The following is a 19,539-nucleotide window of genomic DNA, read 5'->3' on the forward strand; positions in this document are numbered from 1 at the left end:
GATCAAGACAATAAGATATTTGCACTTTAGGCTTTCCTATCAGTTAGAGGCATGGTAACATTGTCAGGAGGTCCTTTGGTCTTCTGATCACACATGTCTAAATTAGACACACTGACATCTGGGCAGTGAGAGAGGGGAAGGGAGTGCAGCAGGGAGGGGGGAGGGGAAAGGAGTAGGATGGAGGTTGTAAAGGGAAAAGGGAAAAGACAGGAAAGAAGATGAGGAGCACCCCTCATCAGTGCATACCAACCCCATGTTGTCATGTGCAGGTTAACTGTTCACACCTGCAGGTGCATGGTAAAAACGAACAGGGATTAAATCAGGCACCAGAAATCCTGGATTTTTGTCCCCATAGTTTTGCAAACCGATACGATGATCTATAGTAAGACTATCAGACCAAATACCCATCTATCAGTTTCAGCTCCAAAGTTTTGACTGATCCCTCATAAATGCTATTATGTTATTTCTAGCATGGACTGTTTGGAAAATGACAAATAATTCAAAGAAAAATGAGCCAATTTCTATGGGTTCAAAAATGAACTTTCTGGGTTCAGTATGAATATTCAACCAGTTGATGATATTTAAATTAGTGCCTGGTCTAGTTTTTATTCCTTGCAGAAATGAAAAGTGCTATGATGCTCTCTGCTCTTGGAAAAGAAGAAAGCTCTGTCAGGCATTGGGATAAGGCCAGAGTCTGCAGAGTGTAAAACAAAATGTGTTATGACCAACAGCCCTTCATAAGAAGCATGAAGAGTCCACTATTAAGATAAATACATCTCCTATCTAATTAAATCTAGAACCAATCAAAATGAAAAGAGTTAATGAATATGTCATTTCTATATATGTTTTGCCCAGCTATACAAATATGTTTTGGTATATTTATTGGTTGTAATGTATTTATTGTTTTAAAAGCCATGTTAAAAAATCCACAGAAAATGGTTTATCATAGCTAATATAATTTTATCATCTAAGTAAGCATATGTTTTATTTCCATTTTACTTGTTTGTGTACAAGGCCAGAAATTTAGAAAATGGCAAAGTACATTCCTACATTTAAAAGAAAATACCTCTGGGGCCCCTGGGTGGCTCAGGCAGTTAAGCATCCGACTTCGGCTCAGGTCATGATCTCACTGTTCGTGAGTTTGAGCCTTCATATTGGGCTCTGTCTGACAACTCAAGGCCTGGAGCCTGCTTTGGATTCTGTGTCTCCCTCTCCCTCTCTTCCTCCCCTACTCGTAGTCTATCTCCCTCTCAAAAATAAATAAAAATTACAAAAAATAAAAAAATAAAAGAAATATCTCTGCCTCTGTCTCTGTGTCTCTGTCTCTCAAAGGATAGATACACATAAAGTACACACACACACACACACACACACACACACACACACACACAGGCATTATAAGCAGGAGGTCCCTTGATCTTTTGACTACAGACATCTAAATTAGACACACCAAAATTTGGGCACTGAAATGTCCAATGTATTTGCTATTTTACATGTATTTCCTATCCAGTAAAACCAAACCTCCTATTTAAATATCTCACCCTGTTTTTCTGGCTGAATTTACACAATAATGACTTGAAGAAAATGCTGACATTGTCAAGTTGGCAGTAACTGGCTATTAACAGGATGTCTTAGGATTGATGTACTATAGCCACATGGACTTCTGTTTTTATCATGACTTTAGGGTGAAGGACAAATGGCAGCCAAAAAAGCTAGCCAAGTAGTAATCAACACCATAAATCACTTATGATTCATGAAATGACTATTGTACTTCAGGTACGATGAAAAACAAAAGGAAAATAGACAAGTTTGGTCTTTGGGGAGCATGTGGCCTTACTGGTGAGACAGGATTAACAGAAGTGGTATCATTAAAAGACAATTCAAGAAAGTATATTCTACCTGGGTGCTAAATGATATGTTTCATAGTCTAATGAGGTAGGTGTCTATTCATTTGTCAAATATTTGCTCAGGCTTCTTGCAGGGTGGTATGTAAAGATGAAAGGCACAGCCCCATTCAAGGAACTCACAGTCCAGTGGGAAGACAAACAAGTACATCGCCGATTACGGTTTAATGAGAAACTTCTGTGGTGGAGACATGTGCTTGGGGAGCACAAACCAGGGAGATCTTACTCAGTCGGGCTCAGCTGGAATCGAGCAGGGTAGCAACAACCAATACACTGGCCAAACAAATAAACCATGGGGAGGAATAAGTGGTCTGGCAGACGTGAGTCTTAGGATGAGTTTTGAAGTTTGAGTATGAATGAGCCAGAGGAAAAAAGAGGGTTCTGGGGAGTGAGAAGAGCAGGTGAAAAAATCCATGAAATGGTACAAGAACAGGGCACAACAGGGATTAGCACTGAGGGCTGTAGGAAGGGAAAAGACACGTATGAAGAATGCGGTAAGCCGAATTAGCGGTCTCGACTCCTCATTACTCTGCAAAAGACTTATACGCCCCCGCATTCTCTTACTTCAGGCCCATGTATTTCCTGACTTCTTGGAGTTGGGCTCGGTCACGTGACCTGCTTTGACCAATGGGGCGTTGGTGGCGATGTCAGGAACAGAGGCTTGAAATATGATTAGGTGGATGGGTTGCCCTGTTTTGTTTCTGCCACTGCCATAAGGGTTACATCCTCTAGGAAACTATTAGCTCCTCCAGCCATGGCCCCAGCAGAGCAGAACTGCCCCTGTTTCCCACAGATATGTGGTGAAAAAAATATTTATTGTTGTATCCTACTGAGATTTTTGTGGTTTGTTATGCAGCAAGAGCTGACCAATACTGAGAGCACTGAGCAGTTCAGTTTGGCCAAAGGGAAAAGTACATACTTGAAGTGAAGCAGAAAATATAAACCGGGACCATATAAAGACATCTTAACTGAGATGGCATTAACCTTCCAATATCAGAGTGATATTTCTAACATGATACCCATTACCCCAGACAGAGACTGAAATCCAATGCAAGAATCTGATAAGATCTACTATACAGACCCTCCAATTAAGGGTTTCAAAATATTTTAAGCCACAGAAACAATTATAATAGCTTTCACGGCAAAAAAAAAAAAAAAAAAAAGACAAAACAGACCACAGCCTTGCTGACATCTTGATTCAAGCTCGTGAAAGACCCTGAGTCAGAAGCACACAGCTAGACCCTTCTCGAATCCCTCACCCATAAAAACCATGAGCATATATGTTTCATTGTTTTAAGCTGCTAAATTCTACAGTAGCTTATTATATAGTAATAAATGACTAACACATAGAGCTTCTCTTTGCAGTCATGTTGAATGTACAGAGTCACTTTGTAATAGGGGAAAAAAACCCTTATAATATAAAAGATGATACAAGAAAAAAAAAAGAGCATTCCTTTCCAATGCACTAAGGTTACTATACGTTAGGAGAAAACAATCCACCAACCCTTCAGAGAACAGAGTCTTGTTCCAAAGGACATTCGCATTGGACTTTATCAGATAATTATGGGGTGAGGAAAGAGAAAACTACCTTTATTTATCCAGAGTTTACCTCTCAGGAGATGAGAATCAGGGAATGGGGAAGCAGGAGATGAGAAAAGAAACATGCATTTCAGCAGATTTTGAACAGCAATGAAAAGGCTGTGCCTCATGCAACTGAATATCAAATATAATACAACATCACAGAGAAGACCTGTAAATATTTAAGTATCAGCCAGAAAATTATTACCAGAGCCCTGCCAACCCTCTATCTTTAATCAAGTTGACCTGTCCCATAAAGATCATTTTTCCAGGAATAAACCAGGAGAAAAGGGACATTAAGAAGTTCTACGGACACTTACCACTAAGGCACTCCTGTCTCACAACTGCTACACTTTTATTCTGAATTTGTGGCCAAAGTTTTCAGTCAGATGTATCTTCAGTGCCAACAGCTCTTCTCAACCACAGAAATATTGAACACAAGAACCCTACTTCTCTCTCCCAGCTTTGAACCAACCTGGGACCCAGTTTTCTCTCCAGGTTTCTCAGGCTTGTTGATTCACAGGAAATGGGCATGAGCATTAGGGACTCGGATTTAGCTTTTGTGTGTCCGCAAACATTTCTCTGCTCTGACTGCCATTTCTATGTCCCTGAGCGGCGCTATCATGGACTTTCAGCAACTGGAGAGTGGCGGACTCCTTTCCTACCTGTGTTTGCTCGGGGGAACTCGGTTGGGTTGCATCTTCTTTTCACATTCCCCCTTTCTCATTTTCTGGAACAAAGTCCATCTTTTTCAAATTAACCACAGAACCTCAGGACGGATCAAAATTGATCCTTAAATCTTGTCTTTCTTTACATTCAATCCTTAGAAATTCGGTCTCCTGTGGCAGGGAACGTTCAAGGGGGATAATTTTCCAACTTCAAAAGTCATTCGGGGATTTTATCCTCAAAGGACTATAAAAAAATTAACCTGGGTAACAAACAGAGGGGAGACTTGCCCTGGCATCAAGCTCTACACAAACACATGCAATTTTGTTGTGATTAAAGATGACATCCCAACACTGTTATTTTTTTGAGCCTCAATAGTAAGATTGCACCCAAAATATTTGATCCCACAGAGTAGGTACAAAGTGCTAATGACACTTAAAGAAACTAACGAGTTCTAGTGGGGAAAATCTTTGGAATGATACCTCCCAGTCATTTCCACTCAGCTTTTGCCAGGCACTAACATGGATAAAGACATTGACACTGTCGATTGGGTAGGAGGAGATAGTGGGTAGTATAAGGCTTCTCTGCCCACATTGGAAAACAAAATATAATGGAAAACTTAAAAAAAATAGAATATAATTTACATTTATTTGCACAGTGCCAATGATGTATTTACTATCAAACGATCTTCACTGTGAACACAACAGAGACCAATACAGAAAGGCAATTTTTTTGAGGAGGGGCACGCAAGTGAGTGAGGGGCAGAGAGAGAGGGGGAGAGAGAGAGAGAGACTCCCACGAGGGCAGGGGTTGGAGGGGAAAGAGAGAAAGAGGGAGAAAGAGAGAGACAGAGAGAGAGAGAGAGAGAGAGAGAGACAGAGAGAGAGAGAGAGATGGCAGGGCTAGTGTTTTTACCTGAAGTGGGGCTTGAGGTCACAAACCATGAGATCATGACCTGAGCCAAAGCCAGATGCTTAACTAACTGAGCCATCCAGGCGCCCCAGAAAGACATGTTATTGATAAAGGTCAGCTACATCAGCCTGAATTTATAGCTGCTGTATTCCCAGTAGTTCTTTAATATAAATACATTTTGACTTCTTCATTATGTTTCCAGTGTAGTCATGCTGAGAATTTGCCTATTAGAATAAATGATTTAACTATACATTATTTTCTTTTTCCTTCTTTCTATTACACTAGATGGCACTCTCGTTTTTAAAAAAAAATATATGTCTGAAGTCCAACTTCGGCTCAGCTCCAACTTCGGCTCAGGTCATGATCTCACAGTTCATGAGTTCAAGCCCCATGTCGGGCTCTGTGCTGACAGCTCAGAGCCTGGAGCCTGCTTCAGATTCTGTCTTGCTCTCTCTCTGCCCCTCCCCTGCTCATGCTCCGTCTCTCTCTGTGTCAAAAATAAATAAAACATTAAAAAATTTTAAAAAAAGAAAAAGAGATATGTTTACTGGTGTTGAGAATCATGGCTTTAAAGGTTTCAAGCCTTTTTCCACCTCAGGACCTTTATACACATTATTGATGTCTCTGCCTAGAATGCTCTCCTCTGACTCTCTTCTTGATATGCCAAACTGCTAAACTTTTAGGTCTCAGCTAAAACATCCCTGACTTGACAAAGTAAGTCAGAGTCCCCTCTTCTAGGTTGCATAGCATCATGTATTTTTTCATGGCACTTACAAGGGTGGTAACGCAATGAAACCATTCATGTATTTTTTTATTAGTCTCTTTAATATCTGTCTCCATGCTAGGTACGTGAAAGGTAGGAAATATAAGCCCGGTTAACCACTATGTCATTAACACCCAGCACCATGCCTGATGTGGTGTAGATGCTCAGTAAATGCTGGTTAGATGAATGAATAAAGATCCCAAAACAATCAAGTTGTACGACTAAGCAGCCAAGCTTACACGGGTAGCAAGTGGCAAAGCTCAGATCCTGACATATATATGATTGATGCCCCAAACCACATCTCATCACCTGTTTCTGGCTAAAGCAGCATCACAAATAGTGAAGTGAAATCGGTGTCTCAATTAAAATATCACAAGTGAAACAAGACTGAATTGCCTTGCTCCAGTTTTCTCCTCTATGTCCCCTAGGGTGAGAAGTTATAATAGAAGTATAATTCTATTGCCAGACCTATGGCCAGTTTTCCTTCAGGCAATTTCCCTATTTGGATTCTTATATAGCCTGGGAACATGTTAAAATCCTAGAAAAACTCCTCAAGTGTCAAAATGTATAATCATGGAAAATAATTTATTCACATTCATATTTATCCTACAAATCACCTGGCTTCACCTCCAAGCTGGTCACTTGCTGGGTCACGGGTGTCCCAAGGCTCTCCAAATACAGAACGGAGTGTGCAAAGAGCTTGCAAATAGTACAACCATGACCCGCTTCTGCCTTCTGGTCAGTCTGGCAGTTGACTGGTTTTTGTGAACTGAGCTGTGAACTGTGGTGATTCGAAGCCATCAGGAAACAGGGGTCCACCAGACGCTGCACGGTTCTGGCCTCTCCCACGTGATTCCCCCGCTACACAATGAACTCAAAGGTGGCAAGAGGGTGGAAAGGAGCAAGCACAGATAATCTGGAACCATGCGGATGTGCACTTGAATTCTAGTCCCCCCCGCCCCGTCCAGCAGTGTGACCTCGGACAACTGACAAACTAGCTAAGCCTCTGTTTCCCCACTTAAAAATGGAGCTAATACTGACCTCGTAAGACTTCTATGAGCACTAATAAGGTGTGAAGCAGCTAACAGTCGCTCCACAACAGTAGTTGCTTAATCAGTGCTGGCACCTTTTCTTTTCAACGGCTGCGTGATGTCTTCCTCTAAACTCTGACAGCATGTACTCTCTACATAACTCACTTAGCATCTATCTTCTCTCCTAACTGGTGCATCCACTAATGTTCCGCGTTCCTTCCTTACCCAAACCATGTCTTCTATTTTATCCAAATGAGAGACTGTGTATATAGTATGAGCACAACATTGGCAGATAACGTTTAGTGCCTAATAAGTGAAAGCCATAAATAATAGTATTATCTCACACACTGTCAAGCCAAAAGCCTTATGTGAACGCTGCATTCAATAAATGTTTACTGATTTATTGTACAAAATAAACCAGATTAAATTCCAGCTTTACGGGTGTACAATCTGAACATGAAAATCTTCAGTTGGATGATTCCTGTGATCCAATACTTTCTGGGTAACGACACAAACTGAAGCCTAAAGACTGAAATCAGAAAATGCTCCCAGTTCTTTTCAAATAAAGAAATTTAATTTTGCCAACTACAGACCAACGAACTTATTTTTGACTTGGGTTAATATATGGTTCGAGACACCAACGTGGAATATGAACATTATTTAACTAAATGGAATGAGGAAGTAACAGGTGCATCCTCTGGGAATGGTACATGAAGATCAGAACTAGCACTGGAGAGATGATCTAGGGGTCTAGTTAGAAGCAAGGCTGTGACTGGAGAGTGAGTTCACGTCAGAAAAGTCAGGACGCTGTTGTTTCAGTTCTGGGGACTAACGGGGAACTGTAGAGCTCTGGTGAACTTTGGAAGCCAGGGTACAGAGCCATTTACCTGAAGACAGCACAGCGTTTAATGGGGAGAAGCCACAAAACCGTAGCCCATGGAGGTATAGCTTTTCTTTGCTGCCAATGAGCCATGTAGTGTCAGTGACAAGAAGAGAAAAGCGGGTGAGAAATTGGGCTACATGACATTTTGCTTATGCTATGCAAATGGGACCTCTTCACTTCTGGGTGCTAATAATTAGACAAGCCTGAGTTGGAGTCAAGCTTTAGATGAACAATGGGAGCTGCAGGAATCCTTCGAATGAATCCTTAAATTCTAAGGATTCCGTATATATTGCGATCCATGTGAGAACGTAGCTAAAAAGACTGTTCCACACAAACTCATGAAAAATACTTTAAGTTAAAGGAGACAAACGGTTAATGAGAGGGAGGTAGCTATTCAAATGGAGGCAAAACATAGGCTTCTGTTAGGTGATCAGGAAAGTCATGAACAATATCTACACTGCAAATATGGGGAGAGTGTCACTTCTTTTCTGTTTTCCAAAATGCATACTCTTTGGCTAGTTCAATGATAATGATTGGATTAATCAAAGTACACGTTTGTACTAGAACAGTGTATTTCGAAGAGGACATAAAATCCAAGGTTGCCCCTTGGCCTTTTAACACTAGAAGAGAACAGAAATGATAGTAAGGATCAGTAGTATTTCTTTTTGCCTCAGTTACACACGTGTGCATGCATACACATGCACGTACATACTGCATCGTGCTTTTTGCCTTGCTTTTGTAGCTCAGTATTTGGCTAAATACACTCCTGAGTAACAATACTTATTTTTACTTACTATAACATAGTGTCCTTTTAAAATTATATTATAGGGAGCACCATGATAATCATATTTTATATAGCAAGGAACAATAACAACAACAAAGGAATTCCATGATGTCTGGGTTTTCTCTCTAGTCCTGATGTTGGCTGATTTCAAGACTCTTTGGGCTTCAATATCTTCATATGCTTTGTTTTACACAAAATGAGAGTGTTAGGAGAAACGATGGCTGAAGTGTCTTCAGTTTTAAAATTCTATTGTTTTGACTTAGTGGAAAAGTAGATACTGGTCTCTCTCAATACTTTCTGGGCATTTGGACCACAAGATAAAAAAAAAAAAAATCACTCTCTTCCTTGCAGCAACAAATCCCAAGTGCAACAGGACTGAAATACTCTGCTAGGAATAAAAAGTCCTTAGGCGTTGGTCACTAAACCCTAACCTTAAGCCCCAAACCATTCCCCTCAATTGGTAATAAGCCAAAATCACTTTCCCTCATGTGCAAAGGGCATTTCTCACTTTCTTGTCCTACTGTCATCCTCCACGTATTTGTGAAATGCAGGACAGGATTTTGCTTTGTCTTCTACACTTTTTAGGAATACCTGTACAGCTATAGGTAGGTAGGAAAATTACATCATGGAAATTCTTATTTCGAAGTTTGTCTGGGTCACTGAGAATTCCCGGATGATTTTCCTCCAGTCTAAGCATTCGCGTCCTCTTGCAGGGCAGGAGAGACTCAGTCTGGCAAGAACAAGAACAGGACTTCCAAAAAGAACAAACACAACTTGTGACTTGCTGAGAGTGACTCAGGCGCTGGCCCTGTGCCCCCTGAGTCACAGGTGATCCATCACCGACACCGTTAGAGGGTGCCCGGCTGACAGAGGTGGCCACCTTCCTAGCTGCCAGATCTTCCATGTGTTGTGAGGGAATTATGCCCCTCTCTACATGTGCTGATTTAGTGCCCTGGCCCGGGAAAAACCTTCAGAAGGGAAAACCAGAGCTGGGTTCCCATTAGAGCAACAGCTACTGAGTGTGCAATACAATTCAGACCTGACCCTGTCTTGGCAGTCTAGCTGTTCACCCACCCCTGATGAGCGCTCAAATGGGTGGGAGAGACAGTTGGTGTGGCAGGTGCTCAGGGGGTGAAGCCGTTTGTGGTCTGGGGCGATCGACAACAACCTCATTCCTGAAACAGAAGGGAAGTTGGGCCCTGAGCTAAGAGTAAGACATGCACAAGACAGGCAAAGAAAAGGACATTTCCAAAGTGGGGGGGGGGGGGGCAATGCGTACGAAAGCGCAGAGGCAGAACGCACGTGGCCTGTTGGCACGGATCAAGAATGAACATAAAGTATCACCTTTGTCATCCGCATTTTACATCTCCGATGTTACAAAAGGAATATATCCTATCCATCTCACAAAAGTAGTAGGATTCACAGGGCAAACATAATACTTAGCTCTTCCCCAGACCCGCATTCTATAAAATTGTGTCTTAGAAAATACTTGTATCGGTTGTCTTTCTCCCATTGCTTTCTTTGTGGTTAATATGGAACCCCAATTTCCCACATCTCTTTAATCTGCTTCTGGAGTGGGAGACCTTGGCCAATTATAGAGTTGGGTGAAATTCAGCCAGTCTTATTATTGTATTACATGACACTGCTAAAACCTGTAGAGGATAACAGCAAAGGCTAAGTAGGATTTCTATTTTCAAGAAACTTTAGTAGGAAAGACAAAACATTGGCCCGTGAAACTATTAAATAAAATGCTGCCTTATATTATAGAAAGAGGAACCACAAACAGTATTTTCATCCGATGTTTATAGTTGGTCTACATAGACATACGTCTATGGTCTACATAGACATATGTAAATCATAGGTCGATACGACTCATGACTCACTTGAGGGATGCCACCAACTGTTGCCCAGTATGGGCACTGCACAAAAAAGGCACCAGACCTACGAAGTGAGCTCTTGGCTTAGCATGACATATGTGTGATGCCACATCAGAGGAGGGCACCATTTTCTAATTCTTCTACCTGGAAGGGACACCTGTTCTTAATTCCTCCATCTAAGAGGGGATACCTTCCTCTCATTAGCTCAAAAGCCTCTTAGAGGTGAGTTGAGGGTCCTGATCCTCCTTTTTCATACGAGCAGACATGGCTTTTGATGAAATGCTTTGTAGATTACTCAATTTCTCAATCTTGGAGATGGCTAAATAAGAAGTTAGAGAATAGATGGGGTGAAACGAATTTACATTCATTATTTTGGACTTCGTCATTGCATGACCACCACTGTTCCACTCTGCTTCACTATACACACCTCAGTGGTGTTCCAACGAGAGAGGCGCCCCAGCTTACCTCGTTCTCCTGGGGTCCCCGGCACACCTGCATTTCCTGGGAAACCTGGGGTCCCGGGGGGCCCTTGTTCACCAGGGGCTCCAGGTGAGCCTGGTCTGCCAGGCTCCCCGGGAGGCCCCTGGATGGTCCGCACTGATGAGGAGTGGCTGGGAATCTGGTTGAGGATGGCTGTGTACCTGGCCATGTGACCTGAGACACAAAGGGCAAAGACAACATTCAATGAACTGTCACACACAGAAAGGGGAGACAAGCGGTTTTATTTGTCAAGGTTCCAAACAATTCTGTCAGATAACCACAAGAGGAAAAGCACACCCCTCTGAAATATGTTACTTTCCAAGTTAAAAATTATTACATTTTACTCTGGATGATATGAACAGCTGGACTGTATTCAAAACACATCTCAATAGTTTGGAATCCTACAGCTCACATCAGCATCCCAGTAAACATCAATGGGCAGAAGTCATAAATTTGATCTTCGCCCCCTACATTTATCTGACCCCCAAACCCTCACCCAGCTGCCCCTTTTCTCTAGCAACAACCCCACCAATTTATTTGCCTTTTTTCCAAACCCACAAAGACTGCTCCACCCTCTTGCTCACAAATCCCCAGACAAGTGTTCTGTTTCAATTCGTCTCTTCGTCGCCAAGCCTTTTTGCAGGAACCTTTACTTGGGTCCCAGCTGCAGAAACTCCCACGAGCTTTATTAAAAAAAAAAAAAAAAAAGAAGAAGAAGAAGAAAATCTGGCACTCTCTCCTATAATCCCTTAACTCAGTTATGGCTGGAAGAATGTATTTTATTTTATTTATTTGTAAGTTTATTTATTTATTTTGAGAGCAAGTGAGTGAGCGTGAACGAGGGAGAGGCAGGGAGAGAGGGAGAGAGAGAGAATCCTAAGCAGGCTCCGTCCTGTCAGCGCAGAGGCCCATGTGGGGCTCGAACCCATGAACCGCGAGATCATGACCTGAGCCAAAATCAAGAGTTGGGCGCCCCTGGAAGAATGTATCTTAATAATCAGAAGTATAGATTGATAAAGAGCTTGCTACCATAATGCTTCATTCAGTTTTCCAGTAACATCAGAAGGTAAGATTTCCCACATAAGTGAATTTCCTAGATGAAAATCTCACCCTTTTCAAACACTCAAATCTAAATAAAGAATAGTAACCATTTTTAAAGGGATTATTTCTAGAATATATTCAATGCATTCCTAAGCATAGGACCATGACCGCAACTAGGATTGGCTTCCTGGTGACTCAGGGGCCACCTGTAGGCGTGTGCTTTTCCACCTTTCTCTTTTGACAAAGGGCCATCCTTCATCACTTTCTCTACCTGTCATCACTTTGACCTCACACAGTTCACCACATAACCTTTCCTCGAGTCATTCTTCTGATCAGCTCTGGACCAAAAACCAGATAACTCATGGTTTTATTATACTTAGAAGCTAACTGATGAATGAAGTTCTGAGCAGAAACCTAAGCCATGAAGTAAGGAGCCCAGAGGAACCTGAGGTGGCACGTGGGAAGGACCTGAGGCGGGATGTGGGAAGATGGCTGAGGTGCCAGAAACAGCCTCTGGGCAGGTCGGGGCTTGCTCATAAAGTTGCACGCAATCTTTTCTATTTCTTCTCTCACAACGGCACTCACAGGCAGGGCCTCCCTATTCTACGGGCTCATTTCAGCTTTCTTGTATAACTCCCTGCTGGCTTTCATTTCCTCCAAGTCATTCACAAGAATCTGAGATTTCCTGAGGGAAAAAATTCCATTTTGAACTCTGAGTTTGTAGGGCACATCTTAAATAATCATATACTTTTAAAAGATTTTATTCTACCGTGGAATATGACAACAACTATTGTGAAATCTTCCACATTTTGTGGTCAGTGAGTCCTATTTGGATTTAACCCTTAGGCTTCCTTAAAATAACCTGCTCATTTACTTCCATTTACTTGAAATGAGAAACCTACAAGATAATCCAAGGTACAGGTTAGCTTTGGACATATTCCACTTAATGTTCCATTTAGCTTTTGTAATTTACTATGTTTTTAATGATCTTATTTTGGCATTAAACTTTAATAGTTTCGTTTAAAACTAGTAAATTCTCAGGGCGTCTGGGTGGCTCAGTCGGTTAAGCATCTGACTCTTGACCTCTACTCAGGTCATGATCTCACGGTTTGTGACTTCGAGTCCCACATCGGGCTCTGTACTGACAGTGCAGAGCCTGCTTGGGATTCCCTTTCTCTCCCTCCCTCTCTGCCCCTTCCACACACACACTCTCTGTCTCTCCCTCTCTCTCTCAGAATAAATAAATTTAAATAAAAAAAAATAATAAAACTGGTAAACTCTCTCACACACACACATTTAGTTTGGGCAATGTATAATATGAAATAAAGTTAAAATATAGGAAGCATTACTCCTATGCCTGAAGACTGTAGCTTTGTACATGGTCTGCATGATTTATGTCTCAGTGAAAACGCTCCCAAGATGGCGGGGACAGTAACTCCATGCCTTCCCAAAGATGAGGTCTGGGTTTCTCTACTACAGATGGAATTTGGGATATCTGCTACCAGCCAAAAGGCCTACCTGGATGCTTATGAGACTCCTAGACGTCCTTGGGTCAAAAAAAAAATGGAACCTTCCAGAGCTGAGACAGCCACTCAGCTCATGGGAGGGGCGTGTGCTACCAGAGTAGGGGGCTTGACAGCTAGAGCTAAGCCAGAGATGGCTGGGTTTGAATATTTCGTCTCTACAAGGCCTTAGATCTTCCTGGAATCGAACAAATCATTGGCAAAAGGAAGGGCCCACACTAGTAACCCTCTAGTTAGATTATTGAGACAAAACGTCAGAGGGTCTGGGAGAAACACAAAACGGGTAGATATACAAGTGAATGAACACGAATCAGTAATTGAAATACTGTGCTGTGGGAAAGTTGGGTGTCATATAAAGCATGTTCCAGTGTAATTTTTGGCATGAGCACCAGTGTCATGCCAAAAATGTCACGTGAAGGCCGCCCCTGTGTGCGTGTAGGGGCATTATTATATTGTATTTACATAAATGTTACAGAATAAAGTGAAGGGCCTTAGGCCAGTCCAAAGAAAAGGACAAAAAGGAGGTATTGATTTAAATCTAGCGAGTTGATAGAAATCAACACCATGAATCATCTCTTTGAAAGCAGCTTCGGATTCCTTCGTCTGGCAGATTTCAAGTGCTGAGTACTTGAGGAAAAAAAATCTATCCACTTGACGATGAAGAAAGAACAAAAGATCTGATCGGGGCAGTCAAGTTAGATCTATATGGGCAAAAGAAGAGCTCTTGGTCAGATGCCACAGAGGAATTAGGTATCTGTGACATCGACACAGAACTCAAGGGTGATCTGTAATGACCTCTGTAATGGGTTAGTTATGGCCATCTGTAAAGCTTACCCATCTGCACCAAGACAAAGCTTTGGAGGTGTTCTCTTGAGCCACTAACTCTTGGGAGGGGCAGATTCCCATCTGGACGAACCACAGAGAACAATATCCGAAACTGTCATGCACTTACTTTGTTTTTTTTTTTTTCTTAATTTTTTTTTAACGTTTATTTATTTTTGAGAGAGAGAGAGAGAGACAGGGCATGAACAGGGGAGGATCAGAGAGAGGGAGACACAGAATCTGAAACAGGCTCCAGGCTCTGAGCGGTCAGCACAGAGCCTGACGCGGGGCTCGAACTCACGGACCGCGAGATCATGACCCGAGCTGAAGTCGGCCACTTAACCGACTGAGCCACCCAGGCGCCCCGTGTCACGCACTTACTTTGGATCAGCTGCTCGCACACCTGACGCGCCACTGCTCGGACCATGGCCTGAGACTGCAGATCGCCCTAGATGAAAAAGAAGCATCTTCCTGACTCTCAGGCCCAAGCCCAGCTGCACGGCGATACTTCCAGGATGCAGACCTGGCTTCATTAGCTGTTCCCGCCTGGTCCCTGTGGCTCCCGCGACAGACAGGATTGACCACCATGTGCAGAGAAGGTCATGGAATTTGACACTCATGGTGTCAGGTTCCTGGGAGTCTATATTAAATGTAAAGGCCCAAGTACGTATTTCTGTTCCCAGATTCTAAAACATTTAAGTTTTGAAACAAACCCATATGTATTTAATGCCTCCTTTATAGTTATTTAGAGCTTATAAAATATAGCACTTTTTCAGGCCGTGGCTTATTTACTATCAATAACAACTCAAAGGAAAGACATTAAACCCATTTTATAGATGAACAGAGTTAAACACGTTGCCCAAAGTTTCACAAAGGTAACTGACTGGATGAGCCCAAAGCCGCTGCTGTTTCTACTACCCAGCCCAGTTCTATCAGGCAACAGCACAATTCTATCAGCAGCTGCACACTTTCTCAAAAGGGAGAGAAGGTCCCTAAAACAAACTGACTTACATGACACAGCCAGTTCGTTGATGTATGTCTGCCATTGGCTGTTAATATTGGCCCATCAGGCAAGACACAAGCCCCATTTCTACTACTTGGCAAATGTACAGGGCTTTTGTTTCTCTGATGCCTTTTTACATCCATTGTATAAGTCTGTCCTCAAATTCACTCTGGAGTTCAGAGGAGTTTGATTCTCTCCCTCTGATCCTTAAAGAAATGGGCCTGAGGTCATTTAGCTGAACGGCAGCAGATACACAACTAGAAACCTGCTCTCCTGACTTCTAGCCCACAGGGTGTTTTTCCACCTGACAGTGTGCTCACAGTCCAATGAGTTGAGGAGAGCGAGGAGAGAGGGAATGAAATAAGAGCAATGAATAATCATGACAGTATAAATGGTCACCCTTTATCAGGCTTTGGTGATGAAAGATGTGCAGCCAGCTGTGCGTGATAAACAGAGCCGGAGGGTACTTACTCTTTCTCCTCGTTCCCCCTTTGCTCCAGGGACACCCTGTAAAAAACATAAATCATCAAGTTACTTATCACACTGCATTCAGCTGGGCATAATGAGGATGCATCTTTTCTTATTTTGTTAAGATGTTTTTCTTAGCTCTAGTGATTGTGCAGCACAAACAGGTACACAACAGGAATAAACAAATAGCGACCTGTAAACCCAGCAAACAGAAGTAGCTCTTTGAAACATTTTGCTCCCCCAGCCTTTGAATAGGTAGAGAGAGCATTTTTTTAACACAAAATTGGGATCATGGGGCAATGCTGTTTTGCCATGTAGTTTCACTGAATAGATCGCTCACATCTTTTCACACTAAACACCTCCCGCCCACGGATTGTACTCTACCAATGCTTCCTGATTTATCTTACAAACCTCTGCTGAATAGCTAAATTGTTTCCCTTTTTAAAAGAAGGAAGTAAAAGATCTTCCACCGTAAGAGTTCAGGGTAAGAGATGACATTTGTGAAACCCCATAACCCGACTCCGCTTTCCATCTGGCGTCACAGCACACAATTCCTTCCCCACAGTTCTCCCTGATAACGGGAACTCATATTAACATGAATTCTCAGTTAAGTTATTATTTTGTTTCATGGCTTAGCTACTCTTTGACCCATAAGAAACTATTATTACGGCACACATTTTTACTGAAAAGATAAGGGAGTTTTCAAGGTATCTGTAATGAAGTGACACTAATAAGCAAAACATATGTCTTCAGAGCATTCCACCTATCGTTTCGACTCTAAAACAACGTAGTAGAATTCACTGAACAACATTTTTATAGTCTCTACCAAAAGGATAGTAAATGGCATTTACAGATGGAATGTACCCACATGGTCAGACTGTTGGAGTTGTTACAATAATCTCAACAGGTCCTACCCAAGTATCTTCTCCAGAATCTCTACTGGATCAACAGTCACCTTCAAAATTGTGGTTCACCCCATGGTGTGCAGGGATATTGACTTTCTGGAGAAATAAGATGCCCTGAATTGTAGTGTTAGCCGTTTTTGGAGGTGTAAATCCATCTACTGTGGTTGATTTCAAGCTACAAATGTGCCGTCACTCAAGACGGAAATGAGATGGGAAGAGAAGCACGTAACCTACTCTCCTGAGCAGCTGCAAGCAGTTGGAGCCCACCACTGGTTGTCTTTTCTCCTCTCTCCCCTTGCATCTTGCATGTCTATTCAACACACACACACACACACACACACACACACACACACACACACACACACACTTTTGCATTGCAATTTCTCATAGCCATTCCTTCTATTCCACGACCCAAGTGCTACCCTTACCATGTCACAACCTCACACCAGGCCATTTGCAACCTCCTTCTAACTGACTTCCCTAACTAAAGACCCCCCTTCCAAACCCTCCCCCACATAACCACTAGTCCTTCCTCACATACCACCAGCATACAACTCACAAAGCTCAGAGACCACTGAATGATGGCAGCTCCTCCTCTATTCAGAATCACTCATTGGTTCTTAGACACCCATGGGACAAAGTTGGTTCTTCAGTTCAGTCTTTTGTTATCTACCTCCAGCCTCCCTATCTGCTACTCCTCAAAATTACACTTTCTCATTCTCACAGACCTGACCTACCCAGTGCATGAAAACATTTGAAATGTAAGAAAAATATTAAAGTATTTAGAAACATAAATCTTATGAGTGAAGTATCAACGGTAGGAATATTCTAATATCAGTTATTTGACACTGCATGTTTTCTTGTCCTATTTACTTAACTGCAAATCAGCTTATGGATTTCTTGTCTCTCTGTAGATGGTAGGATCTCCCAAACTGGAAACCATAACTTACATTACTTTATATTTCTTTTTTTAAAGTTTTTATTTTGAGAGAGAGAGCATGAGCTGGGGAGGAGCAGACAGAGAGGAAAAGAGAGAATCAGAAGCAGGCTCTGTGCACCATCAGTGTGGAGCCCGACAGTGGGTTTGATCCCACAAACCGCGAGACCATGACCTGAGCTGAAATCAAGAGTCAGATGCTCAACCGATTGAGCCACCCAGGCGCCCCTATTTATATTTCTAAAACCACCTAGCCTGTTTCCTGCATAAAAGAGTTGCTCAAACATTCAACTAAGTCCAATATTAAACTGAAACATTTATTATAAATCTAGGACTTTTGTCTGCTTCTTCTGACCTTGAGTTTCCTTTTGTTATGTTAATAAAGTGAGAAGAAAAATATTAAGTGACTTCAACCATAAAAATAAACCTACCCTTTAGTGTACCATATGATAATTTTTCAAGATTACAATCAACAAAGCCCAAGATGGGGCACCCGGGTGGCTCTGTCGGTTGAGCGGCCGACTTCAGTTGAGGTCATCATCTCATAGCTTGAGTTTGAGCCCCGCGTTGAGTTCTGTGCTGACAGCTCAGAGCCTGAAGCCTGCTTTGGATTCTGTGCCTCCCTCTCTGTCCCTCCCCTGCTCACATTCAGTGTCTCTCTCTCTCTCAAAAATAAACATTTAAAAAATATTTAAAAAAAAAAAAACAAAGCCCAAGAGAACTTTATTTAAAAATATACACACACTCATACACATAACGAACATTAGTTCTGGGTACATGGGTGCTCACTCTAAATTCTTACCACTTTGTGATTGTTTGAAAATTTGCATACTAGTATTTTCGGAAAAAAATAGATGAGACATGGGATCTGTAAGCCACTTAAACTCTCTGAGCTTCTTTCTTTGTAGTATCAGGCCAGTAAATTAAATGGTCTCTGGGGTTCCTTACAAGGCTAACGTGCTAGCATCTCACAATGTCGTCATTATTTGGAATGAGGTAGCTCAAGGAACAGGATTTATGAAAAATACAAGCTGGGCTTTCCAGGGCAGAATCTCAGACCCTACAAAGAAAGCATATCCTCACTATAACCTCTCTCCACATGTAGGTTCCATACTCAGTCTGTGTCTAGTTCCCAAACTCCTGGCTCCCCATTTCTTGGGACTATGCTTGGGACATAGCAGGTACTCAAAAACATGTTAACTGAATGAACGAATGGCTGAATTTTACTTCAAATCTGGATGGCAGCTTCATTTTAACTTCCTTGATTGAAAAAAAAGATATTTAAGACATTCTCAGGCATTGAGCTCCTAGACCATTAGAAAAAGAGTTGATTCTGTTAGAAGTATCCAATTTCCTTTATAGAACTTTTTTTTTTTTTTTTTTTGGCTAAAGTAAGATTTACAAGGCATCCTTCCCTCACAATTCTTTTCAGATTCTTATAGATGTACTGGTGTTGTCCTCTTCATTTCTTAGACTCCACAAATGGCCAAGTCCCCAAAGATGCAGCAATGTCCCCTTATAGGTCTAACTGGAGAAAAGAGCTACTTATGTTACCATGAAATAAATCTTTAATGGAACCAGCTTTTCAAGCATTAAATGTACAACAAAAGCCAAAAATTAGCAAAAAAAAAAAAAAGTAAATATTCCACTTTTTAAATATATTCAGACACCATCTGCAAATACCAGATTGTTCTCGGCGTGTTAACCTATTTAACCCTATAACAGGCTTGTAAGATTAACTCATTTATTTAATCATTGTAAGACTCCTAGAAAGTAGACTAATTTATTCTTTGTCGCAACCCTAGGAGAGATTATTTCCATTTTGCATATAAGAAAAGTAATGCAAGAAGAGGTTGAACAACTCAACTCGCCCATGGTCACACAGTGAGAAAATGGAAAAGCTGGGACCAGAACCCCATCAGCCAGTCTCCGGAGTCTGTTGCCTCCCCAGCAAAGTGTGCT

The 19,539-nt window shown here is 41.8% G+C and overlaps 1 protein-coding gene across 5 annotated transcripts in view; it reads right to left on the minus strand.

The window, feature by feature from the left end:
* The window catches only part of COL14A1 (collagen type XIV alpha 1 chain), a 213,351-nt gene that overhangs the window by 10,641 nt on the left and 183,171 nt on the right, over positions 1-19,539 (minus strand). For all 5 annotated transcript variants that reach the window (XM_045453805.1, XM_045453809.1, XM_045453810.1 and 2 more), the window contains exons 43-45: positions 15,739-15,774; positions 14,646-14,712; positions 10,864-11,052 (exon numbers count right to left, since the gene is read on the minus strand). In XM_045453805.1, the coding sequence (XP_045309761.1) occupies positions 10,864-11,052; positions 14,646-14,712; positions 15,739-15,774 (292 nt within the window). The remainder of the gene's footprint in view (positions 1-10,863; positions 11,053-14,645; positions 14,713-15,738; positions 15,775-19,539) is intronic.

The sequence above is a fragment of the Leopardus geoffroyi genome, chromosome C3 (genome assembly GCF_018350155.1).
Source record: "Leopardus geoffroyi isolate Oge1 chromosome C3, O.geoffroyi_Oge1_pat1.0, whole genome shotgun sequence".
NCBI classification, from domain to species: domain Eukaryota; kingdom Metazoa; phylum Chordata; class Mammalia; order Carnivora; family Felidae; genus Leopardus; species Leopardus geoffroyi.